The sequence below is a fragment of the Pyrus communis genome, chromosome 7 (assembly GCF_963583255.1).
Source record: "Pyrus communis chromosome 7, drPyrComm1.1, whole genome shotgun sequence".
NCBI lineage: Eukaryota > Viridiplantae > Streptophyta > Magnoliopsida > Rosales > Rosaceae > Pyrus > Pyrus communis.
This window is the reverse complement of record NC_084809.1, coordinates 26,088,158-26,108,556: the sequence shown is the minus strand read 5'-3', so window position 1 is coordinate 26,108,556 and position 20,399 is coordinate 26,088,158. Positions and strand designations below refer to the sequence as shown.

At 35.8% G+C, this 20,399-nt stretch overlaps 1 protein-coding gene across 2 annotated transcripts; it reads left to right on the top strand.

Annotated features, from left to right (window-relative positions):
• The first annotated feature begins 3,780 nt into the window (after positions 1–3,780).
• LOC137739085 (phosphatidylinositol 4-kinase beta 1-like) lies at positions 3,781–18,866 on the top strand. 2 transcript variants are annotated; one of them, XM_068478569.1, is made up of 17 exons: positions 3,782–4,025; positions 4,581–6,067; positions 7,763–7,954; positions 8,926–8,974; positions 9,697–9,829; positions 10,016–10,484; positions 11,383–11,463; positions 11,554–11,673; positions 12,789–12,858; positions 13,799–13,896; positions 13,984–14,088; positions 16,103–16,156; positions 16,871–17,014; positions 17,145–17,198; positions 17,298–17,372; positions 17,923–18,006; positions 18,095–18,866. In XM_068478569.1, the coding sequence occupies exons 2-17, from the start codon at positions 4,625–4,627 to the stop codon at positions 18,194–18,196; spliced, it is 3,273 nt and encodes a 1,090-aa protein (XP_068334670.1). In that variant the 5' UTR covers positions 3,782–4,025; positions 4,581–4,624; the 3' UTR covers positions 18,197–18,866. The 2 variants fall into 2 exon arrangements, with proteins under 2 accessions (XP_068334671.1, XP_068334670.1); XM_068478570.1 differs by lacking the exons at positions 13,799–13,896; positions 13,984–14,088; positions 16,103–16,156; ... (3 more) ...; positions 17,923–18,006; positions 18,095–18,866 and adding an exon at positions 12,191–12,291 and having other exon boundaries at positions 3,781–4,025; positions 12,789–12,857.
• Positions 18,867–20,399: the final 1,533 nt, after the last annotated feature.

The following is a 20,399-nucleotide window of genomic DNA, read 5'->3' as shown; positions in this document are numbered from 1 at the left end:
AAGAAAAAAAAAATTCAGTCAATAACTTAAAAAATCAGGTATTCTGTATGGCCTAGCATTTTCAGAGTCGTGTCTGGCCGGTCAATGGCTTGGCTTGTGAACTTCATTCTCTCTCTCTGGAAATTTGGACGCACATGAGCAATTATAACCATTAATCCTGATGTAGTTAGTAACATTTGCTTATTATTTATTTAATTAAGTCCATAAACATGAGCTTAATTTAGCTTCCAATACATTGCAACAGTGGGGCCCGAGTGGCACACACTGCTCACATTCCACCATTCATAAGTGATTTGTACAGCCTAAAATAATCCCAAAAATTCTAGAAGCGACTCGTGAACTTTTATTCAAGAAGGACAAGTTGCCCTCAATAAATAGGCATGCTTCTCAGATGCATCCACGCGTAGCTCACATCCTTGAAAAATTTAGCAACTGAACACAACTTCCCACATCTCACCTACCCTTGGCAATGAATTAAAGATAAGGATTAAGTATCCAAATCCTATCTTTACTACATTCCTAATTGAAGATTGACTCCAATCAAGTAAGTAATTCTAATTTAATTCAATTAAAGATTATTACCTTATTATCTCAAGATATTATCTCCTACTAAATATCTTGAGAATATTTAGAGAATATTTCTCTATTAAACCCTATATGGCCGGCCCTAACCCTATAAATACCTCACATTCTACCAAATTGAAAAAGCTTTTGCAATCCTAAACAGCCTTAAACACTTTACTATCTCATAGAAACTAACTTAGGCATCAGATATCCGTTGACTTAACCCCCCTCCCCCACCTCCTGGGCGTGTGAGACTTAGGTCTTTGATCAAAGGTGTTGATTGTTTTGCAGGTGCATTTTTGTCAAGATTGAAGACAGCGGAAATTTACATCCACATGATTGATCTTGCAAAAATTTTCAGTGTGCTTAAAAACAGTCTAGTATACCAACTTTGATAATACAATTGATTGAATATATTTTTTTTAAGTTTCCAACAAATTGTATTATTACACTTGGTGTACCAGACCGTGTTCCTTACCACACCTAAAAATATCTATTGATCTTGAATATTATTGGTTCTTTGTTTGATAGTGCTGCCGCAACGACATTAAAAAAATACAATTTCAAATACGAATACAAATATGACAATACCGCAATGGTCAATGGGCATAGCTCGATTTTGCATTGTTTGGGCCTGAGTTGATGGTTTGCGGAAACAATGAACATAGAAGGAAGGCCTTTTTTGATATGAATAGAATGGATAAAACATTATTGAGAACTTTAACGAAAAGCTCCCGGTACTGTTTACTTTAATGAAAAATCATATTTTTACACTAAAAAGTCAATCCTGGTACTATTCACTTTACCCTTTATTTTGTTCTTATCGTTAAAACTCAAAGTTTTCAAACCCCTTTAATTAGTTTTCCTAACATTCATTACATCCAATGAGAGTTAAAGGCAGAAATGAAAATGTGTTCAACATAGAGATATAAGCTGAATTTACTAGCCACTTAGTACTATGGTTTAGTGATATTCCTCTTTATTTGTAAGGCCATCTCCAACCGAAGGATGGTCAGAAGGCTCGTTTTAGCTATGACCATATTTCTTACCATCTCCAACCAAGGGCCAAAGGGCTATAGTATGGAATGTGAAGAATTGAAATAAAATGAGGAAATATAGTATGAAATGGTGAAAAATATGTGAGAAATGGTGTAGGAAAAAAAATTAGAAATTAAAAAACAAAGAAATGAAAAGTGGGATGGGCATAAAAAAAACAAAAAATAGGTTGGGACAGAAAAAAAAAAAAAAAAAAAAAAAAAAAAAAAAGGCAAGCCAGCGAGCTAGCTGGCTGGTTGAAGATGACCAGCTGGTTGACCCTTTGGCCATTTTTTGTCTAGTGGGGCTCACGAGCCCTTTGCCCTGGCCCTCGGTTGGAGACGGTTTTCGGGTTATTTTCGACTCTCTGGACCCTTCGGTTCGAGATGACCTAATTGAAAGATTTTAGGTTTGATTCTCATCAAAGGAAAATTTGAACCACATTATTGTTAGCTCATTGTGAGACTAAGTGCACCCCCTTTCTCTTAGTGTAGACAATATTATTTGTTCAAAGGTGAATTTACTTGTGAAGGAAACTTTTTCATTTGCAATCCCTCCAAAAAGGAGATATTAGAATGGAGAAGTTTATTTCTTATCTGATACCTTCTTACCTTCTCAACATAAAAAAAAATCAACTTCCTTCGCCTTTAATGTACCTCAAAGTTAGAAGACATTTATTCCAAGGAAAATGTTATTAGTACTGCAAAAATCTCATTATACACTTCTCACAAGTCTATTTTTCTTTCCAAATATAGAAATTTTGGAGTGTAAAATGAGATTTTTGAAGTGGCAATAACAATTTCTTATTCCAATTCAATTATAAAGCCCAATGATGCCAAAATGCCAAATAGAAAAGAAAAAAAGGGTGGCCACTTAGTACTACGGTCTAGTGGTATTTTTTTTTTCACTAGTAAGTAACAGATTTTATGTTCGATTTTCGCTAAATGCGAATTTGAACCACATTATTGCTAGCCCACTGTGAGGCTAAGCCTACGCTCTCCCTTTTAGTATGAATAATCTCGTTTGTTCAAAAAAAAAAAAAAGAAGCCATAATATTAGGACTTTTAAAGATCTTTTTCCTAATAAAAATGAGTTTAGATGATGCGTTTCTTGAAGGTCAAGTAGATCATTATTGGTAAGGGGAAGCCTTGTCTACCATCCCGGTACATGCTCTAATGAATTAATTGAGTAGTGTTACATTTATCATCTATTTACATAATTATTTATACATCTTTTTAATAGAGGTAGGGTCCGTCAACGCATGTATGTTCTATTTCTATTAGAGAGATGATACAAATAAATGGTAAGAATATCATTTTTAAAATTAATTACTTTAATAATACTTTAAGATCTGATATGGATCATATAGATGACTATTACCATGCAGATTTGACCACATATACATAAAGGTCTGAGGTTTGATCTAAGGTAATCCATTTTTTCGGATTTAGAGATTCGATATTTACTGCTTCATCCACCTTAATATGGTGGTCTGAAAATCAAGGTCCCATGACACATGAGTTCCAAATCAAATTCAGTCATCCATAATTATTCAACATATCAGGCACATTTTTTTTGCTTTCAAATTCGATATTAAATTAGACTGCCTATTGTGGAATTTAGCCGAACGTTTCCTTATTTTAGTATAAAAATATCGATAAACTAATAAAAAAAGAAAAAATAATATATTTATTCAAGTAGTTTAGTGTAAAAATATCGATGATCATATTATGATGTAAACATCTTAAAAAAAGGAAAAGCTTCAGTTAGGCCAACCCAATAGAAAGGCCCAATTTTGTATGTCAAACCCTATTTACCTGAAAATAATTATTAAGATATATGTATGGAATTATATTCCACACCCTTAAAATTTGAGAGGATTTTTAAAATAGGCTAGTATTTTTTCACATTCTCTTAAAATTTTGAAATTATTTTGATTTAGACTTTTTGAATATCTGAGCATCAACATTTTAATCAAGTTAATGAGTTTATAGTCAATATGGTATAAATACGACTTGCATATTACTGCACCTACGTGTTTTTACACTCATCATATTAGCAATTTCTTGAAAATGCAAATAATTTATTAGATTAAAAGTGTAAATTGATATAATTTTACAGTTTTAGGATAATTTAGTGGCTTATTTAAAAATTAGTGTGTGAAATGTAGTTAGTAAAAAATAATGGGAAAAATAGATTAAGAAACCCCCCCAACATTTCTGACGTTCTCTCGTCTCGTGGGTTATGTCTCGAGTCCATTGGGGGTTCATCATTCATCAATTTTGATGTTCCAGATCAATTAAAGCAATCAAGACTCCCCATTTCTCCTTCTGATTCAATTTGCACTCCCTCACTTTCACCTCTTCGACTTTCCGCCGCCGAAATTTCCAAGGAAATATAGCAATTTTTGGGCTTCTGATTCAAAGGTAAATTTTGCTCAGATTCTTCTCCTTCTTCTTCCGTTGTTTTTTGGGTATGCATTGTTTCAGCTATTTGATAATCAAAACCCTCTCGAATTATGTTGAGGGTTAGATCGGAGGATGCACTGATTGGGTTGGAGAATTTGACTATTGTAGTATTCTAGGGTTTCCTGTAGGGGAAAAGAACTTTAATGCAAAAGAATTGATCTTGAGATCAAACACATTGGTCTATTGTGTAGGACTTTCACTTAAACCCTGTACTGCAAATTAGCGAATAGTTTCGCATTGCTGTTCAATTCAATGCTAAGAAATTTAGTGTTGTATGTAGTAGCTAATCGAATTATTGGATATGCAGCACCAGTTTCATATCTTTTTTATGAGTCCGATACAGTACAAATTTGACGGTTTAATTCGAATGGAATTACATTGTAATTTATACTTGTGATGTAGCATGTGGACGGTGTAAGGTTTAGTAGTTGAAATAATTTGAAGTTAATATTCTTTCCTATAGACTCTTTTCAAGTATATATTTTGAGGCTGTTTTTGTTTGATTTTTTGTAGGTAATTACCATACTTTTTTCGTTCTTAAAAAAAGTTGAATGTGAATGGATGGCACCATTTTAAAACTCCGCCTCGGGTCCTCAAAAGTCCAGGGAGAGTCGCCCCGTGAGATCACCTCTCGGACGAACCTGTCGAGTGACACCGGTGAGAATGGGTGGCTCATACGGTTCTTTGACTCAGCATTTTTCTGCGAATGGATCGCTGTTAGCTACCTGTACAAGCATGATCACGCGGGGGTGCGTGACTACCTCTGTAATCGAATGTACACTCTTCCCTTATCAGGTATCGAGAGCTACTTGTTCCAGATATGTTACATGTCAGTGCACAAGCCTAGCCCATCTTTGGATAAGTTTGTTATTGATATGTGCTCTAAGTCGCTTAAGATAGCACTGAAGGTGCATTGGTTTTTATTGGCGGAGCTTGAAGACTCAGATGATAATGAAGGAATTAATAGGATTCAGGAGAAGTGTCAGATTGCAGCCACTTTGATGGGTGAGTGGCCACCTTTGGTACCTCCTCAAAATGAGTCAGCTAGCCCTGGGAGCAAGAACCAGGTATTGAATAGAATATTGTCATCAAAACAGAAATTGTTGTCACTAACGTCTTCACCACCTGCCCAGAGGTCTTTTTCTTTCTCGCCTTCATCGGGAAACAATCTGCAGGAGGATGGTGCTCCCTTCTCTCCCGATGAGAACAAAATTTTTAAAAAATTCATTCCAGGGCCAAAGGTTCGGGATGCATTGCTCTTTAGAAAGTCAGTGGAGAAAGATGATGATGACTCTGAAAAAGATGGGTTCTTTAAGAGGCTTTTAAGAGACAGTAGAGGTGATGATGAGACAGGTTCTAAGCTTAGAGATTCTTTGCTCTTTAGGAAGTCCTCAGAGAAGGATGATGATGCAGGGAAGGATGGCTTCTTTAAGAGGCTATTAAGGGATAGTAAAGGCGACGATGAGGAATTGACATCAAGCTCAGAGGGGTTTTTTAAGAGATTGTTTCGTGATAGTAAGAGTGATTCTGATGATAAATCAATCTCTAAATCAGTGGACGATGAAGAAAAAGAAGGTTTCTTCCGGAAGCTTTTCAAAGATAAGTCTGAGGACAAGAAGGACCGGATTGATAGGAATGAGGATGAAGATGCCCCATACTCTGAAGAAAAAGGTTCGAAATCTGCTGAAGATGATGAAAAAGAGGGGTTCTTCCGAAAATTCTTCAGGGATAAGTTTGACGACAAGAAAGATGGGAATGATAAAACTGAGGAAGGGAGTGCCAATGGAGATGAAGAAGAGCCGTCTGACTTTTCATTGTTTCGAAGATTGTTCCGTGTGCATCCTGAAGATGCGAAAAGTATTGCTGCAAATGAAAACAGCAGTACTGGTGGCTTGCCAGAAAGTAGTCCAGGGACTGAGAATTTTTTTCGCAAATTGTTTAGAGATCGTGACCGTTCAGTTGAAGACTCGGAGCTATTTGGTTCAAGAAGACACAAAGAGGTAAGCTTGTAACTACTTATCTATATGTTGCTTCATGGAAGTGTGGCCTTGCAGTCCGTGCTTATTTTGTTTTATTTTATTTTTGTTTTTTGGGAAACAGACTATTTTATTGAAAAAAAAGACAATAAAGCAATAAGGGCCAAACAAAAGTGGTCAAGAAGAACACTAATAGATATAACAGAACAGCAAGAACCGGAGCCTAATAGCCACTACTCCAACAAATTCTAAAGGATCATTGCCTGCCATAGATTAAATTTGTTTAATTAAATAACTTTTTCCTTCAGTTTTATTAGATTCGGTGTTATGAGCTGAGATATGTTATAATTAGCTCTTGAAAATGCTTAGCTGCTATGTGTGAAATTCCTTCAAATGTCAAATTCTTGAATTAAAACAAATTTTTCTTTCAATGGTGTATGTAATCCAGTATGATCTCTTTAATCTAGTTTGTGATTTTTATGTTTTAGTAATTATTTTTTCTTGAAAGTTAAACATTAGATTGTCAGTTTTGGTTAGGCACTGCCACGGAAATGTAGTTCTAGAAGGCCACTGAATGTAAGTATGTAGAAGTTAATCAGTAATAAGTAGGCTGAGCTGGCATGGAATACAAAAAATGTTCAAGTGTTGAAGTTAGTAAACACTGATTTGTGGTAGTACTACTGTGGCTTTGATATTTACGTGTTCATGTGCAGTGTAGTTTTGATATATACATATGTGCAAATGCATAAAGATATCCACGTTTATTTATTTATTTATTTTTTATATTTGTTTTAGTTTTTCAAAAGCTTAATGTTTTCATATAAACCTTGTAATAACATATAAATGTGTCAAAGAATGGGTGATAAGTATTTGGTTATTTAAAACGTGGATCATATGGACAATAGATATTTTTCTTACTGTGAAGTTGAATGGTAAGAATACAGAGGTGAGAAGGGGATTTATGAGAGTAAAAATATAGCATAGAAAGGGACTAGAAGTAGACGGTTTGATGAGAAGCTGAATATATTTTCTTAAAAAATGAGATGAGAAGTAAAGGAATATGATATTATGTTGATAAGGGGTTGATTCTATTGGATGAGGAGCAGAAAGACTGATGGAGTATAAGAATGACAATACCTTTTAAAGAAACTGTTTTGTTGAATGATAATATTCAAATGACATGGAACTTTTGGATGATTCAGACTTGTGGGAGAGGAAGCTTAGAGTATCTTAAAGCTGTATGGTGATGTCCACATATTTTGTGAAATTAACTTAAACCGGTCATGTGATCTCCATAAAAAATTAAAAGTTCAAAACATGTATATTGAATATAATGTACAAACTCTAGAGTTGTTCAAATTTGAACTTTGACTGGGAAGGGTCATTTGCAGTTTTTTTCTCTAATTTGACTGGTTGAACGAGAAATTGATTTCCCCAACTTCAGTAGCAGAAGAGCAGTTAATTCTACCTTCCGTTAGTTTTATATTTTGTATTCTGATATTTAGTGATGCATTGACATAATACTACCTCTAATCCTACCAACATATCATGGCATGTTTTGAGCTCTTAGCCTCTTAAACTACACTCATTTGCAAGATGAGGGAATTATAGGCAATACAGTTCCATTCTATTGTATTTGCTGGGGTTAAAGTTCATTTCAAAGAGATGCATAACTTATTTGATGGATCATATTTATTCACTGTTATTTTGTTTTGACAGAAACGCCCTGGTTCACCAAAGCAACAAAATGAAAAGTCAAGTGTGAAACCCCCACTTCCAAATGGTACAACATCCCAATACCGTAAAGGGGCTTATCATGAGTCGCTGGACTTTGTGCAGTCACTATGTGACACGTCTTATGGCTTAGTGGATATATTTCCAATTGAGGATCGCAAGAGTGCTCTTCGTGAGGTTGACGTTCATCTGGCTTATCATTTACATTTACTCTGCACACACAGCATTTATGGGCATGACCAGTGTCTGAGTCAGAATTTAATCACAATGGGGGCATTAAAAATATTGAAGGTTACGCTATATGTAGCTAGAGATGTCCTTTATATCAAATTTAGTTTCCTATATAAAATTTGAGACCAATTTATTCTACACAAATGTTGTTAAATTCTTCCTTTCTCTAATAAAAAAAATGCACCCCTCATATACATAGGGAGATAATTTATGCACCCCTGTTTTCACTTTCTGCATACACTTATCTTTTTTCTAGCCACATGATATTGAACAAATCAAAGAACAATTAAGGCCCAAAATTAGAAGGTGGTGTGCATATGGTGCATAGTGGTGTTCACAGTAATTGCTTCCTATATATGTAAATGCTACCTTACCCTTACATTTACAGTATGTAATGCATACTCTTGACTATTTAGGTGAAGACCAATGTATAAGGTGCTCTCTTCCCTTGACAAATGCAATGCATACACTTAAAAACATGGTGTTCTATGCATTGCTTTTTTTTTTAGATTGTTTTGGGGTCAACGCTAAAATAAGAGGGATAAAATTGATTTTATTGGGGTCGTATGATCTCAATGACCCCACCCTCCGTCTGCTAGTGGGCATGGCTAATTGACACCGATGAAAAACTATTTTACTATTTATTAACTTTTTCTTTGATTTCTTTTTCATCAATCCTTAGGTTGATTAATGCTCAAATCATGCTCACCATACGCGTAAAATTTCAAGTCAATCTGATATCTCTAATAATTCTATCTTCATTGTAATAATAGTTAGCTCCATACTAACTGTTACAAGGAACCTAACGTACCTAATTCAATGAATCTAAGTCGTTATTTTCTATCACAAATAAACATGCATGTTTTGTTATTTTTAATCTTTTGTCTGACATGTGTTTTTCATTCTTGCATATCTAGTCACTTGCGGAGATCAATTTGCACATTGCTGAAGCTCAAAATAGTGGAGGTATTTCTTTAGTCAATATTTATATTTTTAAAGGGTTTCCCAACTTGCATCTTAAAATTGAAGATAGATGCTTTAAGGGGTTTCTGGGCCCATTGTGTTATATTTACCAAACTATGTTTTGGAAATTGAAAAGATTGCAGAAATGTTTTTCCAATTCAGTGAATTCGATTTCTGAGCAGTTTGGAAAACTTATATTATATATACGTATCATAATATTAGTTCCTAAAAATATTATTTCAAAGATGTTGGAAATGCTTTGCAGAATGCCATACTTGGAAGGGATCATTTTCGTAAATTTGAGATCTGTTTGGTCTTTGTATAAATGTTCTGTATGTCAGTTTCGAAAATGTGGCCATGCATGTTTCGTCTGAGAATCATGCAGCATAAATTGATCTTTTTTTTGTTTTTTGTTTTTTCACATTTTCCCTCCCAAATTTCTGTTCCTGGAAGGTGTTACTACTCTGTGCGCATTCATGTGCCTTGTGCATAATTTTTATTTTAATATGAAAGCCTGGATTCCATGAGAATCTAGGTATAATTTTATTTAAAAAGGAGTCCAATGCAACTAACACATGAAAAATTGGACGGAATTTGTCGCCTACTGTTCTGAATATTATTTTACCCCTTTAGTTAGTGATAGTCGACAGTCTTATGCCTTTGGGGCAACTGTATTTACAGTTAGCTCGATACTCTTAATTGAATATTGCTGATGATAATAATAGGAGTTTGCTTTCCAATGGGGAAGGGGATGTATCGCGTGGTTTATATACCAGAAGATGAAGCTGTTCTTTTGAATTCTAGGGAAAAGGCACCGTATCTCATATGTGTTGAAGTCCTGAAAAGTGAAATTACAGGGTACGCTTACAGTTGCTTAATTTTTTCATTTCATTATAGTCTAATTTTCCCCCTGATCGAAACAAGTTTCCATGTTTGATAATCGAATTTCCCTTGTAATTGTTTGAAGCTGAGATATCTGGTTCTCAAAAGCTGAGATATTCTATTTCTTTTGTTTTTGCTTTATTTTGTGAAAACTTGTTTAAGCAATGCAAAGGACATATCTGGTTCTCAAAAGCTTTCTCGAGGGGGAATTCCTTTAGCAAATGGGGATGCACTTCTGCAAAGACCGCCTCCGTGGGCATATCCTTTGTGGACTGTCCAGGAGGTCTATCGCAATAGTAATGATAGGATGTCGAGTTCAACCGCTCAAGCAATTGACCAGGCAATGTCACATACGTCCGAGGCAAAAGCGACATTTGTTACTGTAAAAATATCTGTGGAGAATAAATTGCATAGTCATACAGTAAAAGCAGAGAATATATCAAGGAATTATCAACGTAGAGAGGCTGCGACTTGTGCATCAAAAGAAGCACAAGAGAGTGATTTGCAGTGGGTGAGGGTGGTGCTTACAGCAGATCCTGGTGTTAGGATGGAGGACATTGAGGATCAAGGCCCACCTCGGCGGAAGGAACACCGTCGTGTTCCAAGTACAGTGGCTATAGAGGAAGCAAAGGTGGGCCTTGTTTGGTCTTCAGCACTAAATTGATGTTAATTTGGCATTTATTGATGTTTGAATGAAACCACATTTATCTTGTTGCTTATCCTTTTTGTACTAATATCCTCCAAGTTTGATGTAACTTTTTCCAGCAGGCTTGTGTGCATATGTTTGTCTCATTTCTTACATATAATATTCTTTTCTTGTCTTCAGCATGAAATTTGTCTCGATGAACTGTTTTTGTCAAAGTTTTGTTTATTCACCAGTCTCAATAGGCTGATAAACACACACACACACTCATGCACAGATTTTCTGTGGGGCAATCTTCTCCTCCCAGTCATTCTGCTATATTATATTGTCAAATTCTGTGCTTGGAACATTGATCAGGTGCTTTCTTTTCTGATTCTGTAGTTTTGTTGGTTGTCTAACCACATAACATTCTAGATTGTCTGAACATTAATCATTTTCTCATGAGGTGTAATACTATTGAGATGATCTCGCGTACAATGTATTTCAGTCATCTACATTTGATTCAAACGGATGAGAAACTTGTTCCTGTATAAAAGTTGTTGATTAATTAATTACTTTATTTTTTAAGAATGCTTCCGGACCAGAACCTAATCTGGCACCACAGACATTCCTGTATTGTCTTGTCAACTTGAGAGACAGATCTGATTCCTTTCTGTTGTGCACACATTGTTTTTCTTGCTTCATGAATTGACATTGCAGTAGCGTAGATGCTTATACATCCATGCACAGGTTAATTGTAATGGCATTGAAGCCTCAAGTTAAACAAATAAGATTGACGCTTTCTGAAATAACGAACTTATCTGTTTAAGTTTGGATTGTTTTATGTTACTCATGAATTTATATTCTAATTATCTCTTGCTTTGTTCATAAATTTAACTTTCTTCAGGCTGCTGCAGCAAAAGGAGAAGCACCTCCTGGACTTCCTCTGAAAGGGGCTGGTCAGGATTCATCAGATGCACAGCCAATGGTGACATTTCTAGAATTTGAAATTGTGTTAAGAGTTGTATCGTGGAGATGCTTGATTATATTATCTGACAACATTCAAAATTTTCACCAGGCTAATGGTGGTACTCCCAAAGCCAGCAATGCCTTGTCTGGCGAACTTTGGGAGGTAAAGAAGGAGAGATTAAGAAAAGCTTCAGTTCATGGAAAGTTACCTGGTTGGGACTTGCAGTCGGTGAGTATTTCCTCTCTCTCACTGTTGTTTCTGCTTCTTTCCTCTTTTAAATATAATCGTTTCCTTATTAAAAAAAAAAAAAAAAACTTAGTCTGATCAAGAGAGTGTTGGTAAGGTTTTCACATATGAACTAGATTTCTGGTAAAGTTGAGGAAATTTGGGAACTGAGTGACTATGTCAACCCCCTTTCTCACTTGAGTGAGATTGCTTTGAAACATGAATTTGAGAATTTACATTCTTAAATTTATCTTCTCATTTTGCAGATGAAGCTGGTTAAACTTAAAACATAACTGTTAATTGTTTTGCTTAACAGCTAACAATATGTTAGTTTGTATTATGAAATTTTATTTTATAATAGAAACTCTACAGAAAAGGGGACAAGTAACCCACCATGAGTAGAAGAGAAAAGAATATTCATTTAACAAACTACTTCTAGCTTAAGACACCAGAATTAATCATGACGCTACAACTTTCCAATCTAGAATAATATCAAACAGAGTTGTGTCCCTAAATACAGGAAAAACAGAAGTGTAAAGCACCACCCAAAACTGGACCGTCTTTCACACCTCCTCCACTTCCAATCCCCTAACATCCTTGAAGATCCGGTCAAGCTGTCAGGTAAAACTGCTAGACCCCAAAGGCTCAAGCATTTAGGGACTGGCCAATGATTTATCTTGAGTTAACACCAGCTGTGGCTTGCATCCTTATCTTGTGCATGCAGAGACAGACAACGAGAAACATATAGGTGCAGCCCTGCTATATATTTGCAAATTTGGGGATTGGGAATAAAATAATTTGAGTCCAGGAATTTTGTAACCAGAGATTCATCACCACATTAGATTACCATTGGACCTGAAACGCTTAAGCTGTCGGGGATAACACAATAATGCATGTCAAACTAACTTGGTCACCCTTTGAAAGGGTGGAAGGGTTTAATTTTGGTTGTCTTTTCTTTTCTGAAATGTTTGAGGTGTTTATGTTAAACTAAATAAAGTTTAAGTTTGGATGGCCTTGGTTTTCTTCTGTACATTCTTATCCATTTATCGGTTCTATAATTGTATGTTCAAGACTTCTTGGTACTGTATTGTATTTAGCTTCATATATACTTGGTGCAGGTTATCGTGAAGAGTGGTGATGATTGTAGGCAGGAGCATCTTGCTGTGCAACTTATTTCTCACTTTTATGGTAGGTGTCTTTCTAATTACTTTTGTTCTGTTTGGTCGAAGGCAGTTCTGTCTACCTTCTCTGGCTCCTTCTCCCTCGCTTACTACTCAATCTTTGGTTTGAGTAGGTCAAATAAGATGCTTTCTTAAAACCTATGGAAAAAAAGATGCATTGTGGAAACATTGAATTCTGCCTCTTGTTTCTTTCTATTAGAATTCGTGGAGAACCAATCAAAATCTACTTGAAGAAAGCTAGTTGAACCTCTATGTCTGTTTGACAGTTTAACCGAGGATTGCATTGTGTGTCAGGAAATGCTCTTTATTTGTGTTGTGCAATCAAGGATGAGAGTTGTTTTTGTTTTTTTCCTTTTTTTCTTTTATTTTATTATTTTTTCTTTTTTTTTCTGTTGGTATTAAATTGAGTCTGCTGCCACAAGTGTTTGGGCTGGGCTTAGGGCACAAATAAAACTGTCCAACTTCACATAGAACTCCCAAGCCCTAGTTATTTTCTTAAAAGAGCACTTAAAATAGAAGAAGATACTAAGAGGAAAAACTAGCTGTTGCAGTGGGACTGAAATAGGTAATTTTGGAATCCGCCCTTATTGTAGATATGTTATTTATTGTAATCTTCAATTGACGTGTTAAATGAGTGATTTAACTATCATTTTCTGTTGAACCAATGTTGATATGTTTGCTAATACAAACCACTATTAATTTTTATCAACCTCGCTGTTTCATCATCCTCAATATTTTAGTCTCTTTTTGGTTTCAAAATGTTTATCTCGTGGTCCCATATTAGACCAGTAAATTAAACAAGCTGGAAATATTAATTGAACTGAATTCAACTTGTTATGTTACTTTCCAGATTTATCAAAATCATTTCCTTGTTGCATTTTGTTTCACAGTAGTTGAACCCACTCCTGAAAACTAGTTGAAGACTATAACATTGGATTTGATGGCAGATATATTCCAAGAAGCTGGTCTTCCTCTCTGGTTGCGCCCTTATGAAATCTTAGTTACTTCTTCTTACACAGCTCTCATTGAAACAATTCCAGATACGGTAATTCTGTTCTCTTGTTCTATTTAAGTGAATTAAGAATTTCAAAACTTCACCACCTCTTCCATAATATACCTTGCTGTATTATAGGCTTCAATTCATTCTATCAAAAGTAGATATCCGAACATCACGAGCTTGCGAGACTTCTTTGCTGCTAAGTACCAAGAAAATTCTCCAAGTTTTAAACTTGCTCAGGTAATCTTCCACTTCATGAAGCAGGTGTCTAACAAAATGTATTCTAGTGCTCAGCTTTATCCTCATCATGGTTAATTGTTATAACTGCAACGGGGGAATGGACACTGATTTTTCTATTTGTATTATTTTATATTTTTTTTGAAGTGCTGGGGTGGGGTGAAGGTAAGACGGATATGAAAACTCTTGGTGAGATTGGGAACTTAAGAATTGCCTTATAATGACTTTCCTTCTCTGTTTCTGGATATTAGGGTTAGTTGTTGGCAACTCTAGAAGTAATGACGTTTAATAAGGACATGCGGATATTAGGGTCACTTCCCTTTTCTAGTAATATGACATTTAATTAGTCGACAATAGATTCCTAAGGTTCCGAGTATATAGAGTTACCAGATTGAGGTTGTTTGTAGACATTGTAGGACTTGGATCAATTTGGTTGTTGAAGCCATAGCTGTCGGATTCGGTCCGTATTACGGATGTACCGGTACTTTTTGGATTCGGTGGTGAATTCGGTGGTTCATCTAATCATCTCTAATAATTTCTAATCAGATTACAGAAAAGCTGTAATTGTTTGGAAGAGAGGATGGAAACAACTGGAATTTTAGGAAGCTCTGTGCATCTGATTTTCGTCAGGTAGACGGAAGACGAGGGAGAGGAAGAGAGAGAAAATATTAAGTTTATTTAATTTTTTTTATTGTGTTAGTGGGGGCACCCATCTGGAGTATTTATTTTTTAGAGAAGTAAAAGAGTTGGAGGCCGATAGCATTTCCCATGTTCCATATTAATTTAATATTTATATATATATATATATATATATTTTTTTTTTTTTTTTAACAAACAATTTTATCCACAGATTCTACACTTTTTTTGGGCCCCGGGGGGGGGGGGGGGGGATGGTGGGCGTTGCCTCACAATGTGCTAGCAATAATGTGGTTCAATTTTCCTTTGATGAGACTCGAACCTAAGTCCTCTCACTTACGAGTGAAGAGGAATACCACTAGACCGTAATACCAAGTGAATTAATTTTTTTTTATTTGTTTACAAATAATCAATTTAAACAAAAATAATTGTTTACAATAACTATAAGTATTATTGTAAAGTGTATATTATGAATATTTGTAATTTATGTTTTTAACGGATTAAGAACAAATTGAACTGAATATCGTACTGTCTATGTGTACCCTCTGATGAATGGTACTTTAGGTTACTACCGAATTCCGTACCCGAGCTGAACCACGTACTCGAACCGTACCCCGTATCTGGCAACTATGGTTGAAGCATATTAATATACTGTGAAAATAAGAAATGTGATTCATATTAATTAGCATTCTATATAATTGCAAGAGCATGTCATATGGTTTTATACTGTAGTGGCTCTCTGTAATGTCGTTTGACCAATTGCCCCGCTTACAGTACTGCATATCTGTTTGGGTCACTTTCTGCAGTATCTGAAGCCATGCTATCGTTTTGATGTTTTTGAATATGATGCCTTTACCCTGTCCTTTCTAAAATTCTGTATAGTTACTTCTGGATGAGAGTAAGCTTTTGGCATACTCATAAATGTTTATTTGGTTAGATGCGAATGAAGTTGATTTTGAAGGTCCCTTTCACTTATGACTTGCGAGTTGTGTATAATTCCATGGATCAGCTTCTAGATTTTGATTTTTGATTAGTCTTGGCAGAAAAATAACAATAGATACCTTGATGTGTCTCCCTAATAGGTTTTCCATCTTGGTCTCTTTATATGAATTATATGTTAGACGTTCTCAGTTCTCTTTTTTTTTTGAGTACCAGATTTTCCCGAGTCCCATACCAACTTAATGAACCCATCAATATTTTGGTCATCTAAATGAATTTAAAGAAAAATGTACACTAGGGAAAATTGTCCAGAATCCAGATTCAAGTGGTGCAATGAGCCAATTTTATTGTCTCCTAGTTACAGTTAATTAATTTCACTGAATCTAATGTTCTTTGTGAATAGAAAGGCTTGATTTATTTATTTATTTAATTTGTTTTACAGAGGAATTTTGTTGAAAGTATGGCTGGGTATTCTCTAGTTTGTTACCTTCTGCAGGTATGGTTTCCCCCTCTCTCTATCTTTCTATGTATCAATCCATCTCGCTCTATCTTTCTATAACTCAAACATGAAAATGTGTTAATTCTGTCATGGAGTTACGCTGAATGGGTAAACCTCTAATGAAATTAAGCTTCAATTCAGATGTTAATTTCAAAAATGGCATTTTGTGTGTATATGAGATACGTTACTTATATCCCACTGTGTTTATATGTTTTATCATGTTGCTTCAGGACAAAAAATCGTTCATGTTACTACTGGTTAAAAAACTGACCATGTTAGTTGCTTTGTTAACCTGTAATGCACTTGTTAGCAAACTCTTATTTACGTCACTGGTACAAGGGGATACAGTTTTTTAACCACAATGCAATTAAGAAATTACTTAACTTTCTGACCACGTATGGCTCCTGGTTGTTATACTCAATATTGTCATTCCCTAAATATCATTATTTTTCTTTGGTACAATAAAATGATCTCTTTCCTAAACATTTACAAGTTAACCCTGGAATCTGCCATATGTTGCATACGTATATGGATGATTTCAAATGTTAGTGAAGATTTAAATTATTTACTGTATGTTTGACATTTGTTCTCATTCAGTAGCATGTACTTGAGGCACGTTTAGTTTATCAAATACCTTTGATCCTCGGTTTTCTCCTTGTTTAGTCCTTGAAGGTCATATAATAATTTTTCACCGATGTGTTTGTTGTTTAGATAAAGGATAGGCACAATGGGAACCTCTTAATGGATGAAGAAGGTCATATTGTACATATTGATTTCGGTTTCATGCTCTCCAATTCGCCTGGGGGTGTAAATTTTGAGAGTGCTCCATTCAAATTAACACGTGAACTTCTTGAGGTAAGAGACATACGCTTATATTGTTTGTTTATCACTTTCCATCTTTGTGTCCAATAATCTTCCTTGCTGCTTGTTAACATTTTAGGGTGAATCATTTTTGCCTTCTAAGTTGAAAGTGTGATTATGCTAGGTCATGGATTCTGATGCTGAGGGAGTTCCTAGCGAGTTCTTTGATTATTTTAAGGTAACAATAGAAAAAAACTTAGTTTGTTTTTGTTCATGGACATCGATCTCTTTGGATGTTTTTATATTCTCTGGGGGTAAGCTCTCGCGCTGTTTTCAGGTTTTGTGCATTCAAGGGTTCCTTACATGTCGGAAGCATGCAGAACGCATTATTCTTCTTGTTGAGATGTTGCAGGTAACACCAAATTTAGCTGTCAATGCGCTCGTCCTTTTTTTCTTTTTGTCAACTGTGGAATGAAAAGAAATTGAGGGTGTGGTGTCTTCAGAATTCCAGGAAGGGAAATGATTTTCACACATCCTTTCTCACCTCATACACAATCCCTTTTGTTTTGTAGCCGTTAGATTGAACAATTTAAGTAAAATCAAGTCATGATTAACAGATAGTGTGCACAAGCTGAAAAAGGGTGTGTTGCAATCACTACCCTGCGGGGAATTACTGTTTTACCCTATTGGTTTGGAGAGCTGTAGTTAGTTCGCGATTGTTGGTAGAGCTTGTTCGTCTGTGTTATACTGTTTGTTTGCCGATATCTTCACTGTTGGATGTATTGTCTTCCATTTCAATTCAATAAAAATGATGTTTTTCATGAAGAAGGAGATGAAACTCAACAGTGTGCATGTGTAGTCGATTGATGAGCATGCAAGAGTCTAGGGAGAATCTCTTATCAAAATGCCCGCTTTTATAATGGTTGGTTAACTCAGGCTACTGTTAAAATGTCTTTTGCCAGGACTCTGGTTTTCCATGCTTTAAAGGTGGTGCACGAACAATACAGAATCTGCGGAAACGGTTTCACTTGAGTTTAACAGAAGAGGTTTGATTTAGTTTTCTTATTTTTTACTTCAAGTGCACTATATTTCGTTGCTATTGTTGTAACATTGTTGTTTGATGCTTTCTATCAGCAATGCGTATCCTTGGTGCTTTCTTTGATCAGCAGCAGCTTGGATGCATGGCGAACAAGGCAGTATGATTATTATCAGAGGGTTTTGAACGGAATATTGTGAGGTTAGTTTTTGTTGATATTCACATGGTTTTATCCGGAAAAGCCAGCTCTGTGAGCGTTTGATCAAAAGTGCATATGCGAGCTGGCCGAGTTTTCATCGGAGGTGAAAAAAGGCTTGCTTATAGTGGTTTTGTCCTATTTTTCTGGGTGAGGAATTTGTAATTGTATGGGCAAAGAAGCTTATTCAGCATCTAGAAGGAGTTCACTTATTCTTGGGGGAATGTTCGACCTTACTCCCCCTTGTCGGACTCCCCATACTGTACAGCGTGATTGCGATTGAGGAGAGACTTAGAAATCCAATGGCTACGAAAGCCATATTTTCTCAGGTGCCATTGCAACGCATTTCACACTTCTTTGTGATCTGAAGAACCTTGCACTATTCATTTTGTAAATCTTCCATTTCCAATGAAAGAAAGTCTTCAGGTCCAAGTGTGGAATGGTTCCAATCTCCCTAAAGCGGCCTTTCTTCCAATTCCGGTGACGGTTGGACGGTATCCATATGCGAGGAGTCCGATTGTTTCTTATTCTTGTATCGGAAAGCTTGTGAAAGCAAAATTCTCGAGAAGCTGTATGTGATTGTATCATGTGTTCCTGATCTGATTTTTCATAGTGAAAATTTGTAGTCTCGTTCAAGGAGATTTCGTGATGAATGTGGCTGAAGCTCTGTGACACATTCAGGTTTATTTTTCGTCCACTGGACTCGTAAACGAAAAATTGAAATTTATTCATATCAATCGAGCACAAGTGCAATCCACAAGCTCACACAATAAAAAAAAAAAAAACGAATTCATGGAAACTTTTATAAAGTTATACACTCGGGACCGAATCACTATAATTTTAGGGTGGTTATCACTTAATAGAGGTGTAATTAAAAAATATTATTTATGGAATTATATATTCTTAATGAATTTGTATTTCTTTAATTGGATTTTTTGGGCGTCAAATATTTCATTTCTTACATATTTTTGTACTACCTGCTAATTATAACCATGTGAAAACGTGTTTCTTTAAGATGAGATCAAGAAAAATTATAACTCGTTACAATATGGAGTTTATCCAATACATAACATAATCAGTCCCAAGTTGGGACTGAAATTTTGTATGATTTGAGGTTTATCCTAGAGTACAGTTTACAGAGGTTTTATTGAATCTTATTGGGACAAGGTGGTGGTAGGGTTTACAAAGTAGTCCATCCTTACTTAAAAAATCGTTTGTCTCGTGTCATAAAACTAGAAGGGGGTGCGGTGCAATTGAATTGGTTTGATATTAAATATATCGAACCAACTAACATTCAACGGTTTGGTTTGATTCGATTTAATCATGCTACCATTGAAACCAAACCAAATCAAACAGTTGTAATTAGTTTAATTTAGTATGGTTCGGTTGGTTTAATCTTATTCAAGCACATCAATATACAAAAAGGTCCAACATTTCATGAGTTTTTATTTTTCTAAACATTGGTCCACACATCTCACACATTTTAATTTAAGAGTCTTTTCAGTTTAGGGTTAATTACACCAACACCCCTAAGTAGGGGTGGGCAAACGAGTATAAGAACCGTGGGTCGGGGGGGGGGGATGGGAATCAAGGTTTGGGGCGGGTACGGACCGGTTCCTAATTTTTAAAATAAGAAATGGGGTGGGGTGGGGCAAGGCTTTGAAATTTTAGGGGCGGGCCGATTCTAGAAGTATAGAAAAATGGGTACCTGGACCGGCCCTTTTGTAATTGCAATGGACATACGAGATTGAAAAGGAACCTACCAACAAATATGAGCCGTTAGTTTTACCCTAGGTCCTAGATCTCCTCGAGCTCGACTTTGTCATTGGAGTCCTCGAACTCGACTCGATTCTCTTTTACCGTCTCGCCTCGCTGTCTCCTCCACCACCCCGACCTCGACCCTATCACTGGAGTCCTCGAACTCGACTCTGTCCCTCCCCGACATCACCGCCCTCTCTCTCTCTCTCAAAGTTTTTCTCCCTTAGATCCCCAACCGGCCGCTCCATCGTTTGGTTGGTTTGGTTAGTTTGATGCCTACCACTACATAAAGCATGACAAGAAAAACAAAAAAAGGCGAGAGGTGGATTTAGACATCTGGAAAGTCAACAAAACATGGTTGGCGTCAAGCTCCAATCTAGTTCTTAAAAGTATATATGGTTCAGAAATGATAATTTCACATCTTTTTCCGTTTTAGTACTACTCTTTAA

What these genes read in the sequence shown, in the direction of transcription:
- LOC137739085 (XM_068478569.1), top strand. Translation starts at nt 4,625, where the DNA reads ATGGATGGCACCATTTTAAAACTCCGCCTCGGGTCCTCAAAAGTCCAG. An exon ending in CTGAAAAGTGAAATTACAGG is followed by an intron (nt 9,830 to 10,015) that starts GTACGCTTACAG and finishes AACTTGTTTAAG; the next exon opens with CAATGCAAAGGACATATCTG. An exon ending in TAGTTTGTTACCTTCTGCAG is followed by an intron (nt 16,157 to 16,870) that starts GTATGGTTTCCC and finishes TTTGTTGTTTAG; the next exon opens with ATAAAGGATAGGCACAATGG.